Below are 25,457 nucleotides of genomic sequence, written 5' to 3'. Positions count from 1 at the left end.
ATGAAGGTATTAGCACTGAGGCTTAGTTTGACTTCCTGGTGAGGCTTGGGTTACTCGTAGCTTATCTGTGTCAAAGTAACCTGAAACTTACGGATGCCCACTTAAAGCTGGATGTGATTTTGCCAAGTGCTGCAGACAAGCAATAGTAGCTAGACCTTGCTTCACGGATTATTCTTCTTCTTCAGGCAGGTCCCTGATCTACAGATTGGAAGTTAATGCCTTGAAATGCCCAGGATCAGAGTCATTGTGGGAAGAGGAGAGTGTTAAACCAGGGTGTCCTGGAAAAATGTCCAACACCATCCTTTGTAAATGCTCAGGATACAAGAGTCCAGAGATCTTTCCTACTTAACAGTTATGCCTGTGAGCTAAAAATACTGAAGAGACAGTAGTTATTTTGCTAGATTGGAAGAGAAAGAATTAAAATTACAAATTTTATCTCAGATAAGCAGTGAACTGCACTTTCTTCAAGCTTGGTAATAAGGGGGTTTACTTTTCTCTATCCATCCAGATTTTTGTCCAAATCATGTGCTGGTATAACAGAGAGAGATCTCTTCCCTCCCGCTTCAAACATGGAGGCTGTTTACATTTGAATAGAAGCCATCTAAAATTTTAACACCCATCTTAATTTGCAATGCAGCAGTCTTTTGTTTTCCTATATTTACTTGTTTCCTTTTAGGTAAAACATGTTTTTCTTTCTCCTCTGAGGAAAATAGTCTGTCTATCATATTGATAGTAAAGCTGTATGAACATACCTCTCAGGTGTCCTGTAGCACTGTAAGAAGGGGCAAATAATAACTTGCCTAGTTCTGCAATAATAGGATTAAAAAATTGTAATGATTCATCAGCACAGCCATTCTCCATATCATTAGAATAAATAACAGTAAAACAGATTTTCCCAAGGTTACCTTCATGTTAAGCCTCAGAATAAAAACAGCTTAGAGAGACAGACTGACTCAATCTTTCAGACTTATTTATTTTGTGGAGTGGTGCTTAACTTTTTGCCTGTTACTTGTGGCGGTGGTTGGGGAAAACATTTACTTTTCTACTTTTACAGTGTTGCATTGATGAACCATAGCTGTTGCCCAAATGTGATTGTGACTTACAAGGGAACCTTGGCTGAAGTCAGAGCTGTTAGAGAGATTGAGCCTGGAGAGGAGGTAAACACAGTGTTTGTATGTGCTCTATTCTCATGCAACCTGACAGGATTCATTCTGTTTCTCAGGGATCATTTCAATTAGATGGCAATTTAATAACAGGAAGGAAGGATCTCTTGTTTCTCAGAGAAATGCAAGATGGTGCTTTGGAAAAATTAGGATTGAAGGGATTTTTGGAGGCAGTACCCTATTTTTTGCTAAAACATGGGAAGGGCACCTGCAGCAGTCACTGAGTATCTGCCAGCCTCTCTCTCAGTTTACCCATCTGTAAAATGAGGCTGAGTTTACTGATGTTTGGCTGGTGCTTTGAAATTCCAAGATCAAAGCAAATTATTACTGCTATAATAGTTCCCAGTATAATAGTAATGTGTTGAAATTGAAGCCAGAATAAACAAGGTAAATGGGTACAGATAAATCCTCTGACTTCTGTTTGGACAGAGCATCCACAAAACATGGGACTTGGTCATATCACCTCAGTGGCATTTGCTGGAAAATCACAGAAGAACAAATGTGTGGTTTTAGGTGGAGTGAAACTGAACAGAGAGGAATAAAAATCTGTGAAATTAAGTAAGGCTCTGGGTTTACCTTGAAACTTTCTCAATCAAATAATGAATTTGGCAGGGAGTTTTAAACAGTAGAGCTGCACTTTATTTAAAAAAAAAAACAAAACAAAACAAACAAAAAAAGATGTTAAACAGAGTTGGGGAGGATGTTCAAATACCTGCAGGGAATGAGGATACTGTTCCTCCATCCTCTCTGGGGATAGAGTTTGTGCAGAATTTCAATGGCTCATTTGTAAATGTTAATTTAATGGGCAAAGTTAATACTGATAAGCTCAGATTTCATTTTTTATAGCATCTACTGTTTTCTGAGGTGTGTGATAGCAGCCTGGAAGAAAGGTAGAGAGGTTATTTTTATGGATTATAGCTGTTCCCCCTTGAGAACAAAGTGAGTTTAGTTGCTGTAGCCAAGGGTGAACGACTCAGGTGAGCAACTTCTTTTGATGCCATTTGCCAGCGATGCTTTTTCTGTGATTATGGCAGTCACTGCAAATGCTTTGTGGTAACAGAGAAGGACTTACTCTGAATTCAGAGTTTTGTTGTGGAATCCCAGACATTTTCAGCATTTTGGAGGAAGGTTTATCATTAGAGGTAGAGATGTGGAGTCTTTACCTTGCTCGGCATCTTCTTCAGGTTGAATTCTGCCTTAGAAGCTGCATCAGCTCTCCAGGACCTCACAGGCTTTGCACATTGGCTTTTGTGACACTTCAGGATTTTCTGAACTGGAGCTGTGGCTGTGTGTGGTCGCAGTGCAGTGTCCCAGCCTGTGTCTCCATCTTCAGGCTCCGTGCAGCCATTGCAGGGCAACATTTTAAAGTTTTTTTCGCTGTTAATGTGGTCCCTGCATTCCACATGCTTTGAAAATATCGAAGGGAGGAGAGGAGTGTGAGGGAAAGTGTGAGATGACACGCTCACACTTAAAAAGAAAGTGCACTGTATGAAATTGCATGTAATTTTACTTTTAAAGAAAAGAGAAACTTTAAGTATAAAGACTGAGCAAAGCATTTCAAATAACTATAGATGAGGAAATGGAGCTAAAGCTGTTCCTTGGTCTGCAGAATGATCAACTGTGCTGTGCATAGGACGTGTTTCTTGGGGGAGATCTCGTTTTAAAAGCACTGCATTAAAGCTAGTTGCAGGGGTTCTTTTCTGAAGACCATTGAAATAGAGAAAAACTTAAGAATAGTGTATATGAAGGGCCTTTAAAATGTTCAAAAGCAGGTTTTCTTTGGCTTTAAAATATTGCTGCTGAAGTAATTCTGATATTCATTCTCCTTGAACTGGAGCACTGGGCCTCTCTTCTTTTCAGAGATCTAAAGGTCTTGTCCTAAGTTTCTAAAGCTACTAGTGACTGCTGTTGCCCCAATTTTTGTAGGTTTTCAGAAAGAAAAATTTGAGATTCCAGCCTCCAAAAAACCAGGCCACTGTAATTTATCCTAGGCTGGATACCTGAAATCATTATTTTACTTCTGAAAAGTAGGCATCTCTTTGTAGTCTGACAGGAGCCTGAGATTTATGCTATGATAGTTTCCTTATCCACACCTGAATCTTGCTGTCCTGGGTGCAAGCCAGGGTAATATTTGAGGGAAATTCCATAACGAGTAGGAAAGGAACACTTCTCTGTGAGGTTGCATTTGCAAGTGACAAGTCCTGATGCTGCCAAGGGGCTTGGGATGTGGGGGAGTGGGCAGGTGAAGTGGCTGCAGGGGTCCACAAGCTGCATGAATATGTAGTTGTCATAGTAGTCTACTAGTATGATAAATATGTTCAGTGATGCTGCTTCTCACTAACAGCTTTTTGGTTGTTTTTTTTTTTTTTACCATGTAGATTTTTAGCAGTTATATTGACCTGCTGTATCCCACAGAAGACAGAAATGACCGATTAAGAGACTCCTATTTCTTTAGCTGCGATTGCAGGGAGTGCACTACGAAGGAAAAGGTAATGGAATTGGTGTGAAATATACTCCTGACTGTCAAGGCACCTACCCATGTCCTTTGATGTAATATCCTATCTAGCTTAATTACATTTTGGAAAGTAGGATAATGGGGATGAGGGGAGGTGGTTGTATTTTTCTGTCTTTCTGTCCAGAATGCTGATACTCATTCTTTCCACTGTAATCATAATACATCAGGAAATTTCCTGGTAGAGGCCTATTTAAAGTTAAGCTTCAAAGCAAAGATGAAAACATTATTAAAAGTAGATAATTACACTATGTGTATGCTACCTGGCCGAACAAATTTAGCTCAGAACTTAACTCCCAGCAAGTAAATCTTGCTTGGGGCATTTCTGGAATAGAGTGCTGCTGCATTTCTTGGTTGGGACATTTCAGTCAATTCTAGGGGACATTGTATGGCATGTCAGGATGGTTTGGAGACCCAGCAGAATCTGAGGAATGGTCTTTTTTACAGTAGCATCATATTGGTCTGCTCAGGGACAGCATGGTCCCAGGTCACAGCCCCTTGTGATGTGCAGGCCAGAGTTATGTTCATTAAATGTGAGCTGGTGCCCCTCAAAGGACAAAGGAAGATCCAGACAGTGTTCCTGACAACAAGGTGTTAGGTGTTTTAAAGAAAAGCACTTCCTGGGGGGAAAAGGTACCCAAACACAACAGATGCTGAGACAGCTGTGCCTGTGCAACCATTTGGACCTCCTTTGCTGAAGGTCCTACAAGAATTGAGCCCTGTGTAGCTTATCTGTCATTCCAGACAGCATCAGTGTGTCTGGCATAATCCAATCCTTAAGTTCCAGATCATTTTTCCTCTCATTTTTACCATGTGTCCTTTTGAGAGCTGCTTCCCACATTGACTAGACAGCCATCTCCTTCCCCTAAATGGTGTCATCTTTTGTGATTCTTTTTTTCCAGATAGTACGCAGTATTGTTGCTTGAGGCTATTTTGTTGATCCCATTTCATTTGTGTTTTTCCCCACAGTTACCTTGATAATTTTGCCACTGAGTTTAATGAAGCCAGGATTTCATCTGTGATTTTCAACCATGTGCTACTCGGGGAGTCACCTGTCACTCAGCCTCCTTCAGTTCTGGAGAGTCCCTGTAGCTCTATCAGCTGGCAGATTAAATAATAAAAGAAAAAAGATCTTGCAACAATGCGAAGCTTATACAGCAAAAATTGTCTCTAGATTGTAGCTGACTCTTCATGAAATAGCATGTTAGATAGAGAGATAAGACTAAGTGGAACTGTCCAGCAGAAATAACAAAATACACGGAAATGTGGTTTTGCCTGTAGATCTGAAGGATCCTTTTCTGTATTTAAGATCATATCATTTTCCACAGAGATATCATTTGGTAGTCAACCTAAGGTCCTTGAGCTATTAGAGCCTTAAAAGTAAGCCTAAGTTTGTTTAAAACCCTAATCTTTTGGAAGCCGTGAAATTTCTTATGTAAAACAGCTTGCAAGACAAAATTGAAAAGCTCTTCAATCTTTCAAAAGAGAGGGACTTCTTGGAAGTAGAGAATGGCAGATGAACTGGAAGGCCAGGGGATCCTAGGATTTCTCGCTAAGGCTTTATAGAAAAATTGCAGGTGCACATCCTACCTTTGTTTTTTCATTCTCTGAAGAGCTTAAGTTCACATCTGTGTCTTTTTTATTCGAGAAATTTTGTATAGGAGGTGCACTTTTATTTGTAGGACTTGGAACCCGCCTTTGTAAGGTGCATTGTGTTTCCTTCAGGATAAACAGAAACTGGAAATCTGCAAGCTGAATGATCCTCCGTCAGCAGAGACAGTAAAGGACATGATCAGATATGCCAGGAACGTGATTGAGGAATTCAGGCGAGCCAAACACTACAAATATATCCTTTGTCTTACCCTCGCTCCACTGGTGTGTGACCTAAAAATCTTGCTTGCTGGACTTCAGAAGTACTTGCAGGAGAAATACTATGACCAGGAGAAATTAAACTTGTCTCTGTCCTCTTTGTGTCTGAAGGCATTATCAGGTAGTTGTATAATGTGAGGCCATAGATTTATTGCATTCCTTGACTTTTTCCTACCCCCTAGTGAATTACTGGAGATCTGTGAACTCAGCCTGGACAAGATGGGTGCAGTGTTTGAAGACAGTAATGTTTATATGTTACATATGATGTACCAGGCCATGGGTGTCTGTCTCTATGTGCAGGACTGGGAAGGTGCGCTGTGTTATGGACAAAAAATTATCAGACCCTACAGGTAAATATGAGAGACTTTTTTTTTTTTTTAATGCTCTAATTAATGACCTGAACAATTAAGACAAGTTTGGGCAGAGAACACTTCTCTCAGTGTGTGTTGTATAAACATTCTACCCATGATACCACTTCTCAAAAAGGAATATTTAAGTGCCAGGACAGTGTTTATTGCTATCAGAATGTGGTCTGCAATATATAGCAGGACTGACTTTGAAATCCTTGCTTTGGATTATTAAAATAATTGTGTGCCACCTTGGGTGCTGTGCTAATTCTGCTTAGCTGGGTAAATACCGGTTTCTAAAATTCTGTAGTTTTTTACTAAAGAAGGGCTTCAAAGTGCATCTGCAGCCAGTATTTTGTCCAAGGTAATGGAGGCAAAGCCTGTGTTGCTGCCAGCCTCCCGCAGTGCCCCAGTGCTGTGTCTCTGCAGCAGCACGGTGGGCAGGGCTGCAGGAGAGCAGAGCCGTGTCCCAGGGCTGGGGCTGAGCAGCAGAGGGAGCTGGAGCTGGAGCCGAGCTCAGCTCCTGCGCTCGGAGCTGCGGGTGCCCCGCGTTCCTGATCCCGCTGCCCCAGAGCTGCAGACGTGGGAGAATGCCCGGGCTGAAGCCCTGCGTGGGGCAAGGCAGCGCACAGCCTCTGCAGGAGACACGAATGCTGTTTCTGATAGAATTCTCTGGTTTTGCAGTAGTGAGCTCGTTGGTTAGAGCCAGCCGGTTACGCTGGCTATGTCTGGTCCTGCCGTGAATCTCCCAAACAGATTCTCGTCTTGAGACGTGACTCTCTTGCCAGCTGGGGGGAGCGCAAGAAAATCTCTCCCTGTGGAACAGATGCCAACATAGAGTCACAGATCACTTGGCAGAGAGCAGTGATACAAAGAAGGAGCCAACATCCCCCCCCCCCCCCCCCCTCCCCCCGGGGGCTCAGTACTATTTATCTTCCCTGGGACTTGCCCAGCTCCTCTGGCTCTGAGCCTGGCATTCCAGGTCAGCTCTGCCCGCTCTGTGTGTGCGAGCACAGACTGCCATGTGTGCCCTGCACACTGCAGAGGGCCCCTCGCTTTTCAGCCCACCAACCATTGTGGAACACACAGAGCTACTGCTGCGGGTGCAGGGTGGCTCCAAAAACTCCTAACAATGCAGGCTCTCTCTGTAGCTGGCTAGATTAAAACTAGTGGCAGAAAGTCATTGCCATCTGACAGCTGTTCAGAGGCATATGGTAGTTTCAGTCCAATTCCCAGCTGACAGGCGTCCCCATCCCAGACACAATTGGCACTGGCTCTTGGCAGTCACGGCAGAGGGGATGAGCACTGAATGGGCAGGGGCAACGAGAAGCAGCTTGCCCCATGAGAGGGGGACAGAACTGGGAAAATGCTGTGAAACTGCCAAAGTTGATAAAGCTGAATTTCTTTCTCTTGCAGTAAACATTATCCCTCCTACTCGCTGAATGTTGCCTCCATGTGGCTGAAATTAGGGAGACTGTACATGGCACTGAAGAACAGGACGGCTGGAGTTAAAGCCCTGAAGAGGGTATTTATTGCCTGGTTTCTCCATTAATAACACCAGTTCAGCCATGGGGTCGTTGAAACACTGTGTGCTTCTCTGTCAGTGAGCCTGGCGTGGTAGGAAATGCACCATGTGTTGATGTATTTGGTCGCTGGATTTTTGGCTCAGATTTGGTTTTTCTAGAGATGGAGGATAGGTCTGCTCTTGGGTGCCTTTTCACAGTGGGTTCATACTGCTGCATCTGGAGTGAGAATTATGCTTAAACATTTGCTCTGAGTTCTTCACTGAGCTAGAGCTGCACTAGTGTAAATGAAGCAGAACCCTATCTTCCCCTCATTTGCTGGGTAAGGACAGGAAAAATGCTTGGCTCTTATAAAAGGCACATAGTGTTTCATTGAAGTCTGTGATTTCTATATCCAACTTAGACTAGGCATGCTTTTGGTGGTTATTTGTTCTGGAACCAATTGATTTTTACATAGCTGAAGGGAATTCAATGCATCTGGTAATGCTGAAATTGGCAAATAACAGCATTTTGGTTTTATGTTTTTCTTCATTCCTTTTTGTTAGTCTGTGCCTTATTCTTTAGTTTTTTATTCTGCTATTTTTTATTAGTCTATACTATGCTTCTTGACTATTTCCCCCTATAGTTATTGGACAGAAATTTTCGTTTCTTAGGCATCAGTGACTACTGTAGCATATAATGACAGTGTGGAATGTCACAATATATTTATTTCTTCTTGCTTTTTAGATGCTGGCAAGTTTTTTGCCAGCAAATAACAGTGCCATCCAACCGTGGTGAAAAATGCTAGAAGAATATGTGCTCTCAAATTTAACTATTCCCTAGTATGAAATTGGCATAGGTTTTCCTTCACTGTGATGTTAAACCCTTGAGTAGAAATGGGACTTGTGCCAGTAGGAGCATGGGACGGGGGGTAGGGAACTGTGAGGTAAATTTGTTGGCATAGTTAGTTTCCTAACACAAACATTTTCTAATGACTCACTTCCAAAAGCTGTCTACAGGAACTGCCCAAAGTGCCTCTGATGTTTGGGATTTAGTGGAAAAGCAAACCCACTGTTCCCTGTCAGTTTGTGAGCAGCTCATCCAGAAGGTCCTCCTTTCTTTTTTTGAGCAGGAGGAGGGGTGGAGTCGTTTCTCACTGTTGAGGTAGAACCAAAAGCCCTTGTTTTACTGACTTAACAAATACAAGAGCATAAAAGTTTCCCAAGGATGAAATTACTAAATACTCAGAGGGCCAGGATACTGTAATTCCTTGCTCTATCTTAGCACTGGTGGCCTTTAAACATCTCGGATTTAAACTGAACTTTTTTCTCAATTCTCTCTAGTGCTGCCTTTTATCACATCTTTTCTCAAGTGGAAATCTTGCCCCTGCACACATTCCAGGGCAGGAAAGGTGCCAGTCAGGGGTTTGGCTGCCTGCAATCCTCCCTATCAGGCCTGGAGCAGGCTGCAGGTGAAACACCAGGGAGTTGGGCACAGCAGCAGCTGTCCAAATCTTATGGGATTTCACTTCTGCCTAAGAAGTTTCTTCCTTCCTAAACCATTGGCAGCCCCTGGAAGGAGCAGAGGGTTTACAGGCTCAAATTTGAAATGCCTTAGCATTAGTCCTGCACTAGGCCTGCATGTCTCTGACAGCTCAAGGATAAATTGGTAGGAGCTGAGCTCGCTCTGATACTGGCTAAGTCCTCTACCGGAATATTACCCACCGCACTTGCAGTTTTCTGTCCTGGAGCTGGTTGCATTCAAAGTAGTTTTGTCAGAAATATAATTTTAAAAGGTGCTTTGGGCTCCTTTAAGATCAAAGATGTATTCTCTGAATATAAAACCTTTATTACTTAGTTTTGAATTTCATTTTATTTCCTACTGGGTTTATGACTACAAGGGGACAAAAAGTAGCTAGAGGTGTCAGACTGCTTCAAACCTCTAAAGAGAGTATTTATAGCCTGGTGTTATATATGAATCAATTGTGTGAATATATTTTTTTTTTCTTTTCATAGGCAATTGCTATCATGGAAGTAGCACATGGGAAAGATCATCCATACATTTCAGAGATCAAAAAGGAATTAGAGGACCACTGAGCCTTTGAATCTATGCAATCCTTCAAACCTTTATTTAAAAAGCCTTGTTATGGAAACCTTGAGGAGCACTTTGAAAAGCGGTAGAGTATGAACACAGTTCTGTCCTATAATTGGAATGACAAACACACGTAGGCCAAGCTTCCACACATCTACAATTGCCTTTTTTTTTTTTTTTTTTAAAGGAAGCGTTCATGGTTTCTTAAAGGTTATGCCTTGTGATGGCTCATGTGCAAAAATGGCCATTTTTTTTCTTTAGGGATGTTGGTGTGGATCTTATTTGCGTATAGTAAATAAAGTGGTGTCGGCCCCTCTTGGTTCCACTTGTACACTTAAGTGGGTGCAATGGTTTTGTGATAGGTCCTTCTGCCCAAATAGTTTTGCTTAATCTGAAAAAATAGCAAAAGCCCTATTTTTTCTGTTGTGGTTTAGTACCCATTTCTTTTTTTTCTTGCATCATTTTTATTTGCAGTGGCTTAATTGAGAGAGAGGGGAAATGGGGTGATGGATTCTGTACATTTTACAGAAATGCCCACCAATGTTCCCTCAGCCAGTTAATCTGCAGGTCCATCACTGCTCCTGGCAGATGAGGATTCATCACAGCGAAGACCTAGAGCTCAATTTGTCACCGATGTTGGAGCTTGAAGGCTTGCACAAGACATGAACTGTGCAACTTCTGGCTTTTTAGACTCCTTTACAAGTTAAAAGTGAGTTAGTGCCGAGGAGAGCTCATATTTCCTTATAACCATACCTTCATCTCCAGTGGATTGCAACTATTGTAATATGTTAGAAATTATTTTTAAGAGAGGAAGAGGAACACTGAGGAAAAAGTCCAGGGCTTCGCTTTCTCTACCTATATAAAAAGCAAGAGGATTTTTTCCCTCCATTTAGATCAATGGCAAGAGTTTGCTTTTAAGGATGGGGGGGGGGAAAGAGTGTAGCTGTAAACTTTTAGCATCAAAATTGAAATATGGTGCATAATAAAACTACCTGCCCATTCCTTACTGTTTTCACAGCTTATAAAGTATGATGAGAAAGAAAATACAATGAAGTTCTTAAGGGTGATGTGTTCTTTCTTGTAAGCACTGCTCTAAAAATAAAACTGCTCGTACAAGGGTTTGTCAGCTCATTTTGCTGAAATCTTTCATTGCTCTCCAGCCAGCAGTTGTTGCTGAAGTACATAAAACTGCACCAGATCTACAATTCCAGAAAGCCAAGGCCATTTAAGTACAGCCAAGCCTAGGAAGAGGGCACTATCTCACTATTTTTCCTAACCTTGTCTTGTCAAATAAATTCTTGTTCTGGGCAATAATACCTTTACTTCAGCAAGGCTGTCTGAGCCCCGACCACACTTCAACACCAAAGAACTGGATTAGCTGAACATGAGGCACCAGTGGGAGCCTTGCCCCTGTGAAACTTGGATTTCTATTTACAGAAAGTTATTCAAAGCTCGCTGTGGCCCTGGCTGTGCCTATCACTTTAACTCGGGAAACCAACTCAAGCAGTGTAGGTGAAAATACAAACTCCTTAAGCTGGTACAGAAAAGAACACAAACACTGTTTTCATTGAAAAAAAAAGGTTTATTGTATACTGTGAATATGAAGGACAGCCTTACCAAAAAAAACCTTAGAGACTGAAGACATTCTCACATTTGCAGAAGCATATAAGACACTATTTACACAAAGGCAGTGAAAGGGGTAAAAAAATTATTGCAGTCAATTAATGCTGATAGAACTTTTTATTATAAAAAGAGAAAGAAAAGAAACAGTGCAAAAATACTGTCAAAAGTAATCAGTTCTATACACAAGATAAAACTGACAAGCATAAGCTTATGTACTGATATGAATAATACATTAGAATATAAAATAGCATGCATAGATTTTTATTTAAAAGGCTTTCAATAGCATAGAATAGTTCTGCCATTCAGCCCTAACAGGAGGGGTTGGGGGCAGGAAGGGCACATAACTGATGTCTCATTTCTCTACAAAATGTGTAAATACAATGAGGTGGTGAGATTTAGATCACTGTTTTGTGCTAAACTGTCAGATACAGAATTACAGAACAAATAAAACAGGAGGCATCACAATACTGAAGTAAAACAGGACAGTAAAATCCAGTGACATAAAACTTAAACATGTTATCTCATTTAACACATTCCACACAATAACATATGGGAATATTAACGTCATCTGCATGTGTAAACTTTTTCCTTTGTAAAATAACCAAAGAAAGGTACTTTACTAGTGAGGAAAATGTGTTTTCCATATGGAACAACCTCAACAAGATAAACATCCTATTGCCGGTGTTTCTGGCAGTACAGATTTGCTTTCTTTTAAAGACCAAGGAGAAGCAAGAAAATACTTTTATTTAACATACACAAAAAGGAAGTTCTCATACATTACATCTATAAGCTGTGGAACTCACCAGCACAGGACATTGTGAAGGCCAGAGGAATAAATGGCTCCTAAAGAGAAGGTAATGTGATTCATGGAAGATGGATCCATCAGTAGGTACTACACACAGTGACACAGGATACAGCTTTGGCCTCAGGAAGCCCCTAAGGGACTGGCTGCCAGGTGCACCAGAGGGGCTGAGCACCCTTTTCTAGACACATCTCTATTTCTTCCTCAACTACCAGCCACTGTCTAAGTCAGGGGGTGCCCTCTAACCTGACATGGAAACAGTTTGTGGGAAACATTCCTCTTTTCTGCCTCCCTGCCTAATCAAGGAACACTACCCCTGAAATACCTGGAACTGACTGTCCAACACTGAGTCCTTACCCAGGTGAATCAGTGGTAGTCCTTCCCTCACTGTTACATAGTGCTGGAATTCTCCAGTGGAAGCTCCTATTTATCACTGATTTCCAGTTCACTCTCCAAAGGCAAAGTCCTATTGTTAAAAGAGTGTGGGAAACTCTTGGTGAGGGTGCACATAAAGCACAGGCAAAAAAACTTCAGAGAAATGCCATCCAAAAAACAGCAGAGAGAAACCAATGGAACTGTAATCTAAGATACTCCAAAAACACTGACTAATTTTATTTACTTTAAATATTTATATAAACACTGCTATTTTTGACCTGTGCACTGTTTTGTTTCACAATCTAACAATAGTTTATTTATGGTTAATACCTCCATCTTGTTTGCCCCACAGCCATTTCCTCAAGTCCCAGTCCCTGCAAGCAGCTGCATGTATAATGTCCTTCTCTCTAAAGACTTAGATGGCATCTATAGATCCCTTAGCACCAGATGCTACAAGAAAAGCTCTCTAGAAGGCTAAGAACAAGCTGGGGACAATTGCTTTTGGGGTTCTGGACTTACAGCCTTTCTCTTACTAGCATCAAAACCTATCCCAAACTCCATGTCTTGAAGTATACATCAGCAGCTTTATATTCATTTTGTAGAAGAGTGGTCAAAGGCTGTTTTCATGCAGTCCTTCCTCTCATGGACAGCTCAGGAGTTTTTTCCTGCAAATGTGATGCAGCCTTTATTTCCTGCAGTGGCTGCCACCCTAGCGGTTTTTTATCCACGAAGATAAGCAGCAAAATTTAACTCGGACCTCCCTCAGTGATGCATGAGAGCTGCTACAGCAGAGATCAGCCTGATGATTCCACTTTGTGAGCACACAGACCACAAACTGTTAGCAAGGCTGGCAACAGCTAATTCAGTCATCATCTCCTCCCAAGAGACCGGTGGGAAGTCGCCTGTTGGAAATGCAGCATTGTCAGTAGCTCTGCCCAATTTTCCCTACAGATTTCCGTGCTATATCCAAGTACAAGATTGCCCATCAACATCTCTTTTAAGTTGCTTGTGGACTGCACAGACATAGCAGGTACTGGATCAAAAAATAATGTCCTGGCTGACAATGACAAGCACAATTGAAGCACTTAGGTTGGAAAAGAATGAGTAAGTTTATGTTTTGCCATTTGCATTTCTGTTTATTTACAAGAAAGTAATTTAAAAAAACCCAGCTTTTGAAATCATGCAAATATTTAATAATATTTGTAGCTGAGGCAGCTGATTTAATTAAGTAGAATAGAAATGCACAACATGCTTCAAGGACTATGCTGGCAATAGGTTAAGTAAGTTCTCGTAGATGTGTCATCTGCCAGCTAAAATTAGTTTAGGGAACTTCTAATAAGGCTGAGCCTTTAGGATCTCTGTATGCCTATATAGGAAAATGTTTATGGGAACAAGCTTCATCTTTCCTCGGGACAAGAGGTGCCAAAACAAGCCTTTGTAGGACCTGAAACAAGTAGGACCTGAGCAGCTGATGCCCACCATCCTCTAGTGTGTCTGATGGAGGACAGAAACAGGATCCCCACAGCACTAAGCAGTGTCACAACTCAGCTGTCATCTCTCCCATCCCTGCTCGAACAACGGGAAGCATGAAATGCTCAGACCATAACTTTAACCTAAAAGCTGCTGCCAGCGCCTCAATACTACAGTTGGTAAGAGTTGAAATTAAAAAGGCAAAGGTTTTTAAATAGAGATGAGGAGTGTACTAAAGGAAAACAGACACAACGGATGCCCAAGCCAGACTTACTCATCTGCTGCAAGTTCTCTCTTGGAAAACATCAAGGAGCGTAGGCTGAACATGCCAAGCTGCAAAGTGGGTGCCCTGGGAAAAGACTGCTTGGGTCAAAATTCCATTCATTGATGAATCATTGTGAGATTTTTCAATCCAGACTTTACTCCAAATGGATGAAACTGGTCTCAAACTACTGTTATGCTTTGATGTTAAAAAACATGCAACACAACAAACAGCAACTCCGAACTGCCCTTTTCTCCTCAAGGGTTCTGCTGTTTAAAAGTCTGCTGGACAGAAACTAAACAGCGCTGTTGCTTTAAGGCTCATGTGTTCATTCCTGCTATGACTAAGAAAATTGGATGCAAAATGCATTTTCCTGTCACTCCCTAAAGGTTAGGAAATACTGCCCAAGCAATTTTGGCCTGATAAAACTACAACAGGTTCAAAGTGAGAAGGTTCATTTTTTCCCTTACAAAACTGTATCACATTTCAACCATAAAACATCAGCATGCTGAGGGCTGCTTGTAAGCTGGGGTGGAAAGGAACCTCTGAAGACATGCAGCAGCCCAATTCACTTATGATATTAACAGATCTAGTCAAGATAAAATCTAGCAGGGAAAAATACATTGAAGTCAGATGAAAGGAGAAGTTTAAAATTACCATTCTTTGACAATGAAAGGGAAAAAGTGACTCACATTGGCCTCTATCTACCATACCAGCCACATTAGGAGTTAATTGGAAATGACTGTTTACCACATGGCCACTTATTTGGCTCATTAATAGGCACTGACTTAATTTGGAAAGGATTTTTTGTGCCTTTTTCTAATTAATGTTTTTCTAAGACACCTATGATGCATCTTTGCATAAAAAAAACATTTGCTTAATTTTCTCCCCTTCAAACACAGCTCTTCACACTCTTATGCAATAACTTTCCTGTGCTCACTGTAGCAGCAGAAATACACATTTCAGCCAAGAGCAGCTGAATAATAAGACATAAGAACAGATTCTTTTCCCTCCTGATTTTCTACTTCTCACATTCAAGTGGAGCAATGGGACTTGACAGCTCTGAGTTCAAACTTAATTCATCATTAGGAAATTATTCAAAAAGTTATAACGAGATAACTAATTTAATACACTTTGCTTCAAGGTTTATTCCTTGGCTTTTTTCCCAGATATAAAGCATCTCTCTGCAATTATCATGCAGATGCTGCTGAAAAGACTTTAAATGGTTGCTGCTAATTTAACAAGAGATATGTTGGCACTGGCAGAAAAAATAAGAGGAAAACTGAAGTTGACTGAAAACTCAACTATACCTAAAAAGAACATGGTCAGGATATTACAGCAAAACAATTCCTCTCCATTTGTTGGTGACTACAAGTCTTCACCAGAAACTCTGTCATCATGTTAGGTATTGCAGAGCACCAAATCAACACAGTGCAGTTTTAAAAACATTCAAGAAACATTCTGGTACACAACCTTAGTGTAGGCTCCCCACTAATTTTAGTCCCCTTAGTGCTGAAATTAAGAGTGCTTGCAGGCTTTGGCCTTTGTTTATTGAGGGTTTGGAGGTGGGGATGCAACAAAAAGCAACAGTAGGATTACAATATTAAAAATATCTGGGGAAGGGATACTGAGAAAGGTGATTTCACCAGGACAAAGTAACTGCATTGCATCACGTGCCCGGAGAGGCCGTGAAATCTTCACCCTTGAGAATTCTGAAACTGGATGTGACCCTGGAGAAACCTATCCAAGTTTAAAGCCAGCAGTGGGGTGAGCAGGGTTGAGTCCAGAGACCTGCAAGGCTCCTCTCTAGCCTGATTCCTTCTCTTACCATCCAACAATACTTCACATGTGAAGACTAAGGCAACTGGAGATGCCTAACTTCAATGAGATTCCTTTTCTACACAGGGTGTAAGGCAATAATACTTTCAGTGTAATTTGTGAGAAGGTGCTTGATTTGGATTTTTTTTCCAGATACATTTGCTTGAAAATCCTCTGCTGTTCAACTCTCAGACCACCAGAGTTATTGGAAAGTCAGTCACTGACTGCAGCCTATTATAGGTCACTGCACTTCACCCTACATTGCTTCTTATGAATCCCTTCAAGGGTTGCACACAGCAGCAAAAGGCTTCCTTAAAAAGATACAATATGGATGTTTTTCAAGGACTAATCTAAAACGGCAATTCTTGTGGAATTTGAACAGTTTAGCACCCAAAACTCTCTGTCCTCACAATGTCCTGTGCTTGAGCCCTCTGTAACTTGCCTGGCTGCACATGCAGAAGCTCAGGTCTCCGTGCTGTGCAGCCTCAGCTTCCACTTACATAGAGCTGTAGCTGGCATCTAGCAGGTCTTGTTTCTACCAGAGAAGCCACATACCGGATCCAGAACGTCCTGACGTGAGAAAAAGCCCACTGCCAAATAACTGTAGGTTTCAGAAGCTGTATAGCAAAACAAAAGCCAGCAAACTACCTTTACAAAGGATTGTTTTCCTTACAGACATGTTACAATGCAGACCAGTCATGTCAAATGTGGTTCACTTTGAAGGACACTATAAGTTTTATGAGTTATTAAAGTAATTCAAAAGTTATTCCAAGAAAAATAAATTATATCTTGTATAAAATAATCCATGGGAGACTAGTAAAGAACCATAATTCCTTACTTTCAAGACAACTTTAAAAAGTGCAATATATGCACACAGTGTTGTCAAGGCAGTTCCCCTTGTTCATCAGTAACGTTCAGTCAGATTCACAATGCTGGGTCTGGGATGTTTGAAAAGATTAAATAAGTCTCGAGTTTTGCAGGAATTGTATGAGCACTTGGTAGACAAATTTGTACTGGGCTATGGTCTGGATCATAAACACTCTCTGCTCCCGCAGGTGTCTCAGCATCACAGGAACGTCCATTTTCTGTAAAGCAAAGGCAAAAAAAATAAAGCATAAAGTTTTGGGTTCATGAAATCAGGCAATCACTGTCTCAAATATCATTTATCTGACACAGGGAACTATACTATAGTTATAGAAGACAAAGGCTCTGTGGACAAAATTAAATGTGCAGGCAAAGATACAGATCCTTTCACTGAAGGGGAAGGGAATTTATTGCCACCAAAAGACCAGAAACTCCAACATCTGATCTGCCACAGCCAAGCGTATGTTAGCAAACAACACTCCAGGAGAAATAGGTCTGTAAAATGAAACAAGGGCCCAGTACCCACAATATGTGTTTTGCAGACTCCAGGCCAGCATAAGTTTGTTGCCATGTACTGAATATCCACTGGGATGTATTAGGGGTTCTCCAAGAAGGCATCTTCCAGCTTAGTTTTACCCAAAAGAAACTCACTTGTGTGCCCTGAAAATGCTCTGCAGAAGGAACTAAAGTACAGTAAGTAGGCACAGATAGGGAAATCTACTGGGAAGGCACAGCCCTAACCCCATGCACAGGCAGCCTTTAATGGTCTGAACTCAATTGCAAATGAGTTCTGTGAAACAGAGGCCCGTGAGGTGAAGCATTAGAAATCACTGCACATTCACTAGGATGCTATCATCAGATTTCTGGCATTTAGGGAGCCAAAAACCTATGATGCTGTTGTGTTTTATCTGTTACAACAGGTACATGAGGAGCTATTGAGAAGTTGTTGAGCCATGAAGCTCAGCCTGCCAGGCTCAAATTCAAACAGCATGTAATGTGAGCCAAGCTGAGGGACACAAACCTTCTATGGCAGCAGTAAACGTGAGCACTAAGATACACACTGGTTTTGAGGAGCTTCTTAAGCAGTTCAAGATATAAAACTGAAGAACAGTTACTGTATCAGGCAACGACATAAACTGCACTTTGTAATGCCTGCTTGCAGAAACGCCAAGAGGAACTTAGCAAGTCTTTTGACTGAGATTGCTGCTAACCCTTGGAGGCCCAACTGAGCAGGGAATCTGCTTCCAGGCACATCTGAAGTTTCCTGGAAAGTTTAAAATAAAAGTCATGCTGCATATCCATTTCTGTCCATGTATGTAAAACTCAGAATCTCCATTCCATGTAAACAAGTATTAACTCATAGGCTATCAGTTTCTGAAAACAAGGCCAAATATTCTGCCACATACCCCAACAAGCTGTTATAAAAGGACATCACTAGAGAGTCAATGAGTATAAATATTTGGGATGAGTAATGCCATATTATTATCAAACAGGTGCAAAGCAAAGTGGAAGCTCTTTCCAGTTAACTTGGCTAACTTGGAGAAAGCCTCCCGGTAGACTCAGATGCTTATGAAATGGTCCTTGTTGAGCAGATCTCACCTGAACAATTATAACAAATGTAGGCCAGCCTTGAGCTGCACATAATGTTCCTTTCTCAGCTTTTTGTTGCATGACAGCTCATTGGTTTTTAGTGGGCACACAGCGATTCATACACCTCCTGAAAATGGAGATGGCTTTGCCTTATCTCAGAAATGGAAGAAAACCCCATCCTGCCTATTCAGCCTTGCTCTTTATAGCTTAGTATTTGATTCCAGGTAAGGAGAATCCTTAAATTCACCTTCTTTACAATGCACATTAAAAAAAAAAAAAAATACACCACATGCTTTGCTAAGTTGGCACTTGCAAACAGAACAAACAAAAATGCTACTCATTTCTGCCTCCCAAACCAGAGACCTCCCATGTGAAAGCATGCTGTAGATGCAATCATGAGTTAATGTCCCAGTGCCAAGTCTGGACTAAAAGTTGATAGAGCAAGTTCTCAATTACTTTCTTGTACTATGTGTCTACAGCAGTAAGGATGTAATGATATGACATTTACTTGCCATGCTGCAGTTACTGAAACTCTATCCCTGCAATGAGATACAGCTTTAGACTCAACCAGCCACTGCCCAGAAGCCACAGTGACTGAAGCTGTATAGAATTTGATTAAACATGCTTTTTTACCTGAACCTGAAACTTCAGGCTCAAGAGTTCTCGTTTTTGTTCCAGCACTGCTGCAGGCTTTCCAAAATGTTCTTTATCAAAATTTTCAAACTCTCTCCCAGTTTTTCTTCACTGCTAAGGTATTAATACATTTACTTGCATTTACTTGCTAGGGCACTTCTGTGGAACTGGAAAACTAGTTCCTAAGACAACATTTTAAGTGATAAGTAATTTTATTTCAGAAAAAAACCCCAACCAATTCTACTACAAAATAATCAAATGAAATGGAACTCCTCTGTGCAGAATCTGTCACAAACTGGAAACACTCAACATTTTTTAATCTTCTTTTTTTTTTAATTAGGTGTTAGTTAAACAAAAACATTAGCTTGGTGCAATCTAGAGAAACAAAGCCCTTAATGAAAATTTTATTTATTGTTAATGATGATTTGCATTATTAATCAAGACAAAATAATGCTTTAATTAAGGGACAACAGAGAAATCCTTTATTATTGAGTACTACCATCAGGTCCTAGTGAGGTTGATGAAAACTCCTATGAATGATGTCAAGGCTCACCCCCATGCTTAGATGTTGAGGTGTCAAAGCTACTCTTTGCCCAAAGGGTGACTTCTGTAAACTGAGGTGGCTGCACAACCCGTAGAGTTAGCTTCTGTGCACATGCAGAGGGTGCTGTAAACCAGACACAGCTGCACTTATGCTTACAAGAAATTCAGGATGGCTCTTTTTACTCCCCAGCATTCCTCTGGCATGCAGAAATTTTGTGGCTGCTATGTGAACAAGAGGAGCAGTCACTTCCATGCATCACTACATCAGGAAAGTCAAGCAGGGTCAAGAGTTGGAGCCACTGCCCCACACCAGAGCAGCTACTGAGCAGCAGTCAGCACTGGGAGGCTGCTGGATTCCCAAGGCACATCCCTGTGGGCCATCTCTTGGCCAAGATACCTCCTCCTTTCCCTTTCTCCCCCAAATAAAAAGCAAAAGAAGAAATTATCAGCTGTGACACAGACGTACAGGTCAGCTGCCCCTTTGGCAAGGCTCAAGCAGAGTTGGAGGATATTTGTCCCAGATGATCTGAGCCCAGGATCTGTAGGGGTCTTGTAACTCCAGAATGATAAGCTGCTGGAGTCCTCAGTCTTCCCTGAACTCACACAGTGGCTGATTATTGGGAGGGGCAGAAGATATATATCTATTTGTTATTCTTGCTGCATTCTTTTCTCTACAAGCAGCTTTGGTCCTTAAGCATTTTCTTTGGCAAAAGAAACCCCTGGTTTCCACAGTTGTCATGAAAACTGTGGCACATTGTTAGTAAAGATGTGATGTTCTTCCTAGACACTTTTCCAGTGACAGATGAAAATTAAGTTGCTACCCATGGTTGCTCTACTGGGGTTCTTGTTCTTAACTCCAGACTGTGTTACTTCTAATGCTGGCTGCAAATCCTAAAGCCCTATTCCCCACACGAATACATAAATACACTTATTCTTAAAACACAGTTAAGTTTTATTCCAGGTGAGATTACACGACAGGGGAAGGAGCCCAAGGAGAGAATTCAGAGAGCAGAAAACTTAGTTAAAAGAACAAGGACATTATTCTCTAGCCTCTCTCAGGTAGTGCTTGTAAATGCATTGTCTCTAGACTTTTAATTAAATACAGGTATGAATTAGACTAAATTCTTAAAAGAGGGAAGAAAGCCCTAACTTTGAATGTATTAAAATAATTCTAATAAAAAATGCATAATATCAACTATACAGAAAACTGCAGCAAGTATTCTGCCATGGGGAATCTCTGCCTGTCACATTGAAGGTCCTTGACTTGCTCACAAAGGTAGTAGAAAGAAAGCACTTCAATGCCTTTTAATTTCAGCCTCAGAAATGGAGCCAGCCAGCCAAGGGGCGAGCTCGGGGTTTGAAAAAGAAGCAGACTTACTTCATTATGCTCCAAGCAGCCAATCATGAGCTCTGTCAGGATCACCACTCCAGTCCTCCCCACCCCTGCGCTGCAGTGGACCACGATGGGAGGGTTGCAGGTGTTGCTGCTGTCCAGCACGCTGTTGGTGTGCCGACGCACCGACTGGATCTCCTCCAAGTAAGCTGCAGGAGGAAAAAGCAGGCAAGGTTGCAAACACCTACAGGTCTAAATGTAAAAATTAGGAGGGGAAGGGGAAAGAATGTGGAAAAGTTATTCTCTGTCAAAGCGGCAATAATTTACATTTTTTACAACATAATTATTATCTTGGCCAGGGTGCACTGAACAGCACTGCATCCAGCAAGTACCAGCTGGGTGTCAATTATTACTTGGGAGTGTGCTCCTTTAAATTAAATAGTTCTTTAAAAAATTAAATTCTGTTTTCCCCCTTGCAAATCTCCAGGTCCCCTAAGCAGATGATTCTAGACATTACTTACAGCAATTCCTGCTATTAGCAGGCTGGGATCAAAACAACAGCTAAGTCCCACTGAAACTACTGCCTGTCAAAGCCAGTATCAGATGGGAAGCGAGCGTCCATCTGCCCTGATTCCTCTCTTCCTTCTCCCTTCTACACTGTGACAGAATCTTCCCCCCACCCTCTGCTCAGGATTTGTTTCTCAATAGCTACAAGCTCTTCTGGGAGATCACTGCACTGTTTTCCCTGAAGCCATTTGCAGAAAGCTCGGGACTCAGGAACAGCTGCCTTGTGTGGCTGTCCTAGCATCATTCAACACATCCTGCTGTCAGACCACGCTGAGAACCTCACATGCTGGAAGCTCACTTGGCTTCTCAGCACTCCAAGTGGGAAGTGAGACCTGAGCTGAACTCTCCTGCTCTGACCCTCGGTCAGGGCACTGCAGCCCCAGCTGTCCTCTCCCCACAGGCAGGATGAGGCTGGTAGCCTACCAACATCACAAAAACTGCATTTTAATGCACACAGGGAGATGGAACTCTAAGTAGTGGCAAACAATGGGAGAGAGGAAATGGGGACAATCAGGTTCCAATTACTGCCATGCCCAACCACAGCTACAGGGGTTGGTAGGAGAAACAAAGTATGAAACAAAGGAGAAATTGGGCAATAGCTTTTCCTTGAAGAAAGATTCTCTGATACTTATTTGCTGAAGCTGAAATGTCATTTTTTATTTTTTGCCTTGGCGACAGATCTGGGGAAAGGAGCATGCACTATTTACATCCAGCACCTACCATGCAAAGGAGAATGCATCATTAAAGGAGTGTAGCTGTGGCAAGACTGAAGTAGAACTAATGTAGAACTCTCTTCCTGAGAGAGGACTTAGCTGCCACAGAGCTACACTGCAGCTGCAAAGCTTTCAGGAACTAAGAGGGCAGGCTTCCCCCACACATCAGTACACCATGTACAGACTCCTTCAGTGGTAATTTAAAGATTTCTGCATCATTCCCTACTGTAGTGCCAGAGATGTGTCTTGAGTTAAATAATGGTTTAATTCCTATTACTTAATATGGGAGTGCTTATTACTTGGTAAGAATCAGGAAGTGTTTTTAAGACATTACAGATGAATATAATTGCTGAATTGTCAGAGATGCCTGAACCAGGACCATATGCAATTGGGGAGGCCCTTAAGCATTGCCTGGGTACATGTGGTTACAAGGGTGGCAGTGAGTTCAGACCTACTGCATGTGTGATAGAGCCCTTTGCTCTTTTGTAAAAAGGAAAACTGGAGAAGATGCACCATACTTCAATAGCAACTGATCCCCTCTCACCTGGACCTTTCTAAACACATTTGCATACAGCCTATTATCTCCTACATTCATTAGGTAGTTGGGAAATGGCAGCAATTTACACTGACAGATCAGCCAGCAGAAGTATCCTATTTTTAAAAATTTCCTGAGTTTTTGGCACTGCTGCTGCCTTCGATTTTTCTTCCTGCTAATCACCTCAGCTCCTACCTCTGGAATTCCACATTTTTTTCTCCAAATTGCAGCAAAGTATAACCCATTTGAGGCCTGTGTACACCACAGCAACAATCATTTGATATCAATCCCAGCTGTAACTAGGTACAGTGAACTGAATCCAGTGTGAGCAATCTTTTTCTTGATGTATCATGCAAAATAAAGAAATCTTACATAAAAAGCCTTGGACTTCTTCTGGACACCCATGGTCTGGCCAGTCAGTATACTGCAGATGCCACACTGTCCTCTCTTGTCCTGAGAGAAGGTGCTTGACCTTCAGACCAGTAGTTGCAAAGCAGCCAGAGTCTGTGCGGAACTTGGTGGTCACCTTGAACTTCCCGTAAGTGGCTGAGCTGTGCTTAGAGCCCAGCTTAGGCCAGTAACGATGGCTCTTACTCCTTCCTCCCTCCTTGATAACAAACCAAGACAAAAAGCCATTAGTTCCTGCAATTATAATTCTCTACCAACAAAGAACATAAAACTGTCCGGATAAGCCAAGTATTCTTATTTTAAAGCACTGCAAGAGTAAGGAGCATCCCTCAAAGTAAGAAAATACCCCTTAAAACTTAAACCTCTCAGCCATGTAATATTTTTAAGTGTAAAATTACTTGCAGACTCTTGTCTCATGACGAAAGACAGCTACTGCCTACAGCACCTTTGTAAATATTCTCCTCCTGGGGAAGACTCTCCTTTAAATAGAAGGAGAATCTCTTCAGAAGTTTTTAAGTGTCTGCTCTTGATCAGCCTTGGAAACTGGACAGTGACTTGACTGCTCTGCTACTCCCTGCGTTTGCTGAAAGCAGCCAGGCATAAAGCCGAATGCAGGGTTAGTTAACAACACGTGCCAGTTTTTACAACATAGCGCATAGTTCTTGGATTACAATAGGAATTAACTGTTTTGATTGGCATAAGAATAAAAAGTTGTGGAGTGTTTTTGCTGGTTTTTTTTTTCCTTTTTTTTTAAATGGACACTTCTATGGAAACAACAGCTTCTGGTCTCTTTTCAGCTGATAAGAGTGATGGGATACAGAATTGGCTTTGGACAGTGTGGAAATCTCTGTCATTTTAACCAGGAGCAAGCTGAGCACTCTCACATTCCAATGGAAACATCTTTGTTTGGCTTGGCCCAAGCAGGGGGAAGGAGGGCTCCTGCTTGTTTCACTTCAGCACTTGCCAAACTGAGTGTCAGAAAGTTAGGAAGTATAGTATGAGAGCAGTACAGGCATATGTTCAAACAGGGCCAGAGGAAAAGGGGATGTTGATAGAAAAAACAGGTTACTGGAGTGGGAAGTGATGATAAAGATTGGCTCACATCAGAAAGAGCTATTCTGTGACTTCACCTACCTCTTCAGCTGTGACCATGGCTATAACATTCACCCCCTGTTCCCACACCATCTGCCAGAAGTCATGGCATGTGTGTGGCAGGGGCCCTTGGGTAGCAATGTAGTGCCACTCCTCTCCACCTACAGTCACCTGGGAGAAAGGGAAAAAGAGTCAGTGCCTGAATTCTCAGCAGCATCGGTGCCAGAACTGCCTTTTAAACAAAAGAAACTACAGTGAAACCTTTACTTCTTTTTTCTTCTACTTTTGGTCAAAATTATGGACGAAAATAATCCTTTTGTTAAGAGCAAATCTGACAAAACATAACCTTCAGTGATTCCACATCCTGTATTGATGCCCATAACCATAAAACTTTGGCTAAATGACATCCATCTTTCTTGCCATTGCATCTGGATCACAGAGTAGAGAAACCCCAACTACAAACCAAATTAAAAAATCTGGGGATTTTTTTGATGCCCCGAGTACAAATAAGCAGCTGAGTGACATCCCTGGGCTTGGTGACAGACGCAGGATGAAAAAAAGCTGAGGACCAGAGGAAGTGCCTACATGCATTAACAAGGCATCGCCTGCTGCAAATTATCAATGCAGAATAACTGAACACAAATGACCCCGTGTCTGACAAGCTACAGGACTCTGCTGGCTAGGACCTCCCTCAATTATTTTCCATTCAGACAAAAGTGATTTGTTAAACAGCCTGTTCCTACATTGGTCACTGCTGAAGACGAGGCCAAGTCATCCCTCGAAGATGCAGCTATGCCCACACTCTGCACATAACAGAGCTTGATAGGCCTGTTGCCAGCTAGAGATGGGATCAAGACAGGCTTAATGTCAAGTTACTCTTCCTCACTCACCTTGGGTTTTTCAGTTCAGAACCTGAAAACTACCATAAAGTAAATCCAGCACATCAAATGGCTTTCAAACCATGGCCATGAGAAATTTAAAATTACTCAAAGCTGTAGTCATGTAAATCTATTTCCCAATACACAACTGGTTTACCAACCACATCTTACAGACGTATTTATGTATTTGCATGACATCTAATGAAATTCTTTTCCAAGCATTAACACACAGATTTTCTGACTGTAAATTCTGCAGTGCCCTGAACAGAGCCAGCATTACCTTGCAGTCAGCCAGTATAAAACACTGCTTCGTTTAACTGACAGAGGTAGCTAAAAAAAAAAATCACTTGTGTATAAAAAAATCATAATTTTATGACAAATAATTTACCATACATCAGAAAAGGCTCACAAAATTTTTCTTCTAACATTTTAGCTAAAAAAACCAAAGTGTTTTTAGAACTTCTACA

At 41.6% G+C, this 25,457-nt stretch overlaps 2 protein-coding genes across 5 annotated transcripts in view; one reads left to right on the top strand and one right to left on the bottom strand.

The window, feature by feature from the left end:
• SMYD2 (SET and MYND domain containing 2) overlaps positions 1 to 12,426 on the top strand; it is a 30,399-nt gene extending 17,973 nt beyond the window's left edge. For 3 of the 4 annotated variants that reach the window (XM_014876878.2, XM_014876879.2, XM_088161184.1), the window contains 6 exons: positions 1,055 to 1,157; positions 3,542 to 3,652; positions 5,401 to 5,521; positions 5,720 to 5,894; positions 7,308 to 7,416; positions 9,409 to 12,426. In XM_014876878.2, coding sequence (XP_014732364.1) covers positions 1,055 to 1,157; positions 3,542 to 3,652; positions 5,401 to 5,521; positions 5,720 to 5,894; positions 7,308 to 7,416; positions 9,409 to 9,489 — 700 coding nt within the window. In that variant the 3' untranslated portion in view covers positions 9,490 to 12,426. The remainder of the gene's footprint in view (positions 1 to 1,054; positions 1,158 to 3,541; positions 3,653 to 5,400; positions 5,522 to 5,719; positions 5,895 to 7,307; positions 7,417 to 9,408) is intronic. The other variant, XR_015802196.1, reaches the window with a different exon arrangement.
• Positions 11,209 to 25,457, bottom strand: part of PTPN14 (protein tyrosine phosphatase non-receptor type 14) — an 89,862-nt gene continuing 75,613 nt past the window's right edge. The window contains exons 16-19 of the mRNA XM_014876875.2: positions 24,155 to 24,283; positions 22,985 to 23,219; positions 20,843 to 21,006; positions 11,209 to 16,919 (exon numbers count right to left, since the gene is read on the bottom strand). Of these exons, the coding sequence (XP_014732361.2) occupies positions 16,791 to 16,919; positions 20,843 to 21,006; positions 22,985 to 23,219; positions 24,155 to 24,283 (657 nt within the window). The 3' untranslated portion in view covers positions 11,209 to 16,790. The remainder of the gene's footprint in view (positions 16,920 to 20,842; positions 21,007 to 22,984; positions 23,220 to 24,154; positions 24,284 to 25,457) is intronic.

Source organism: Sturnus vulgaris, chromosome 3 (assembly GCF_052056855.1).
Source record: "Sturnus vulgaris isolate bStuVul1 chromosome 3, bStuVul1.hap1, whole genome shotgun sequence".
NCBI classification, from domain to species: domain Eukaryota; kingdom Metazoa; phylum Chordata; class Aves; order Passeriformes; family Sturnidae; genus Sturnus; species Sturnus vulgaris.
This window is presented reverse-complemented; position numbering and strand designations above follow the sequence as displayed.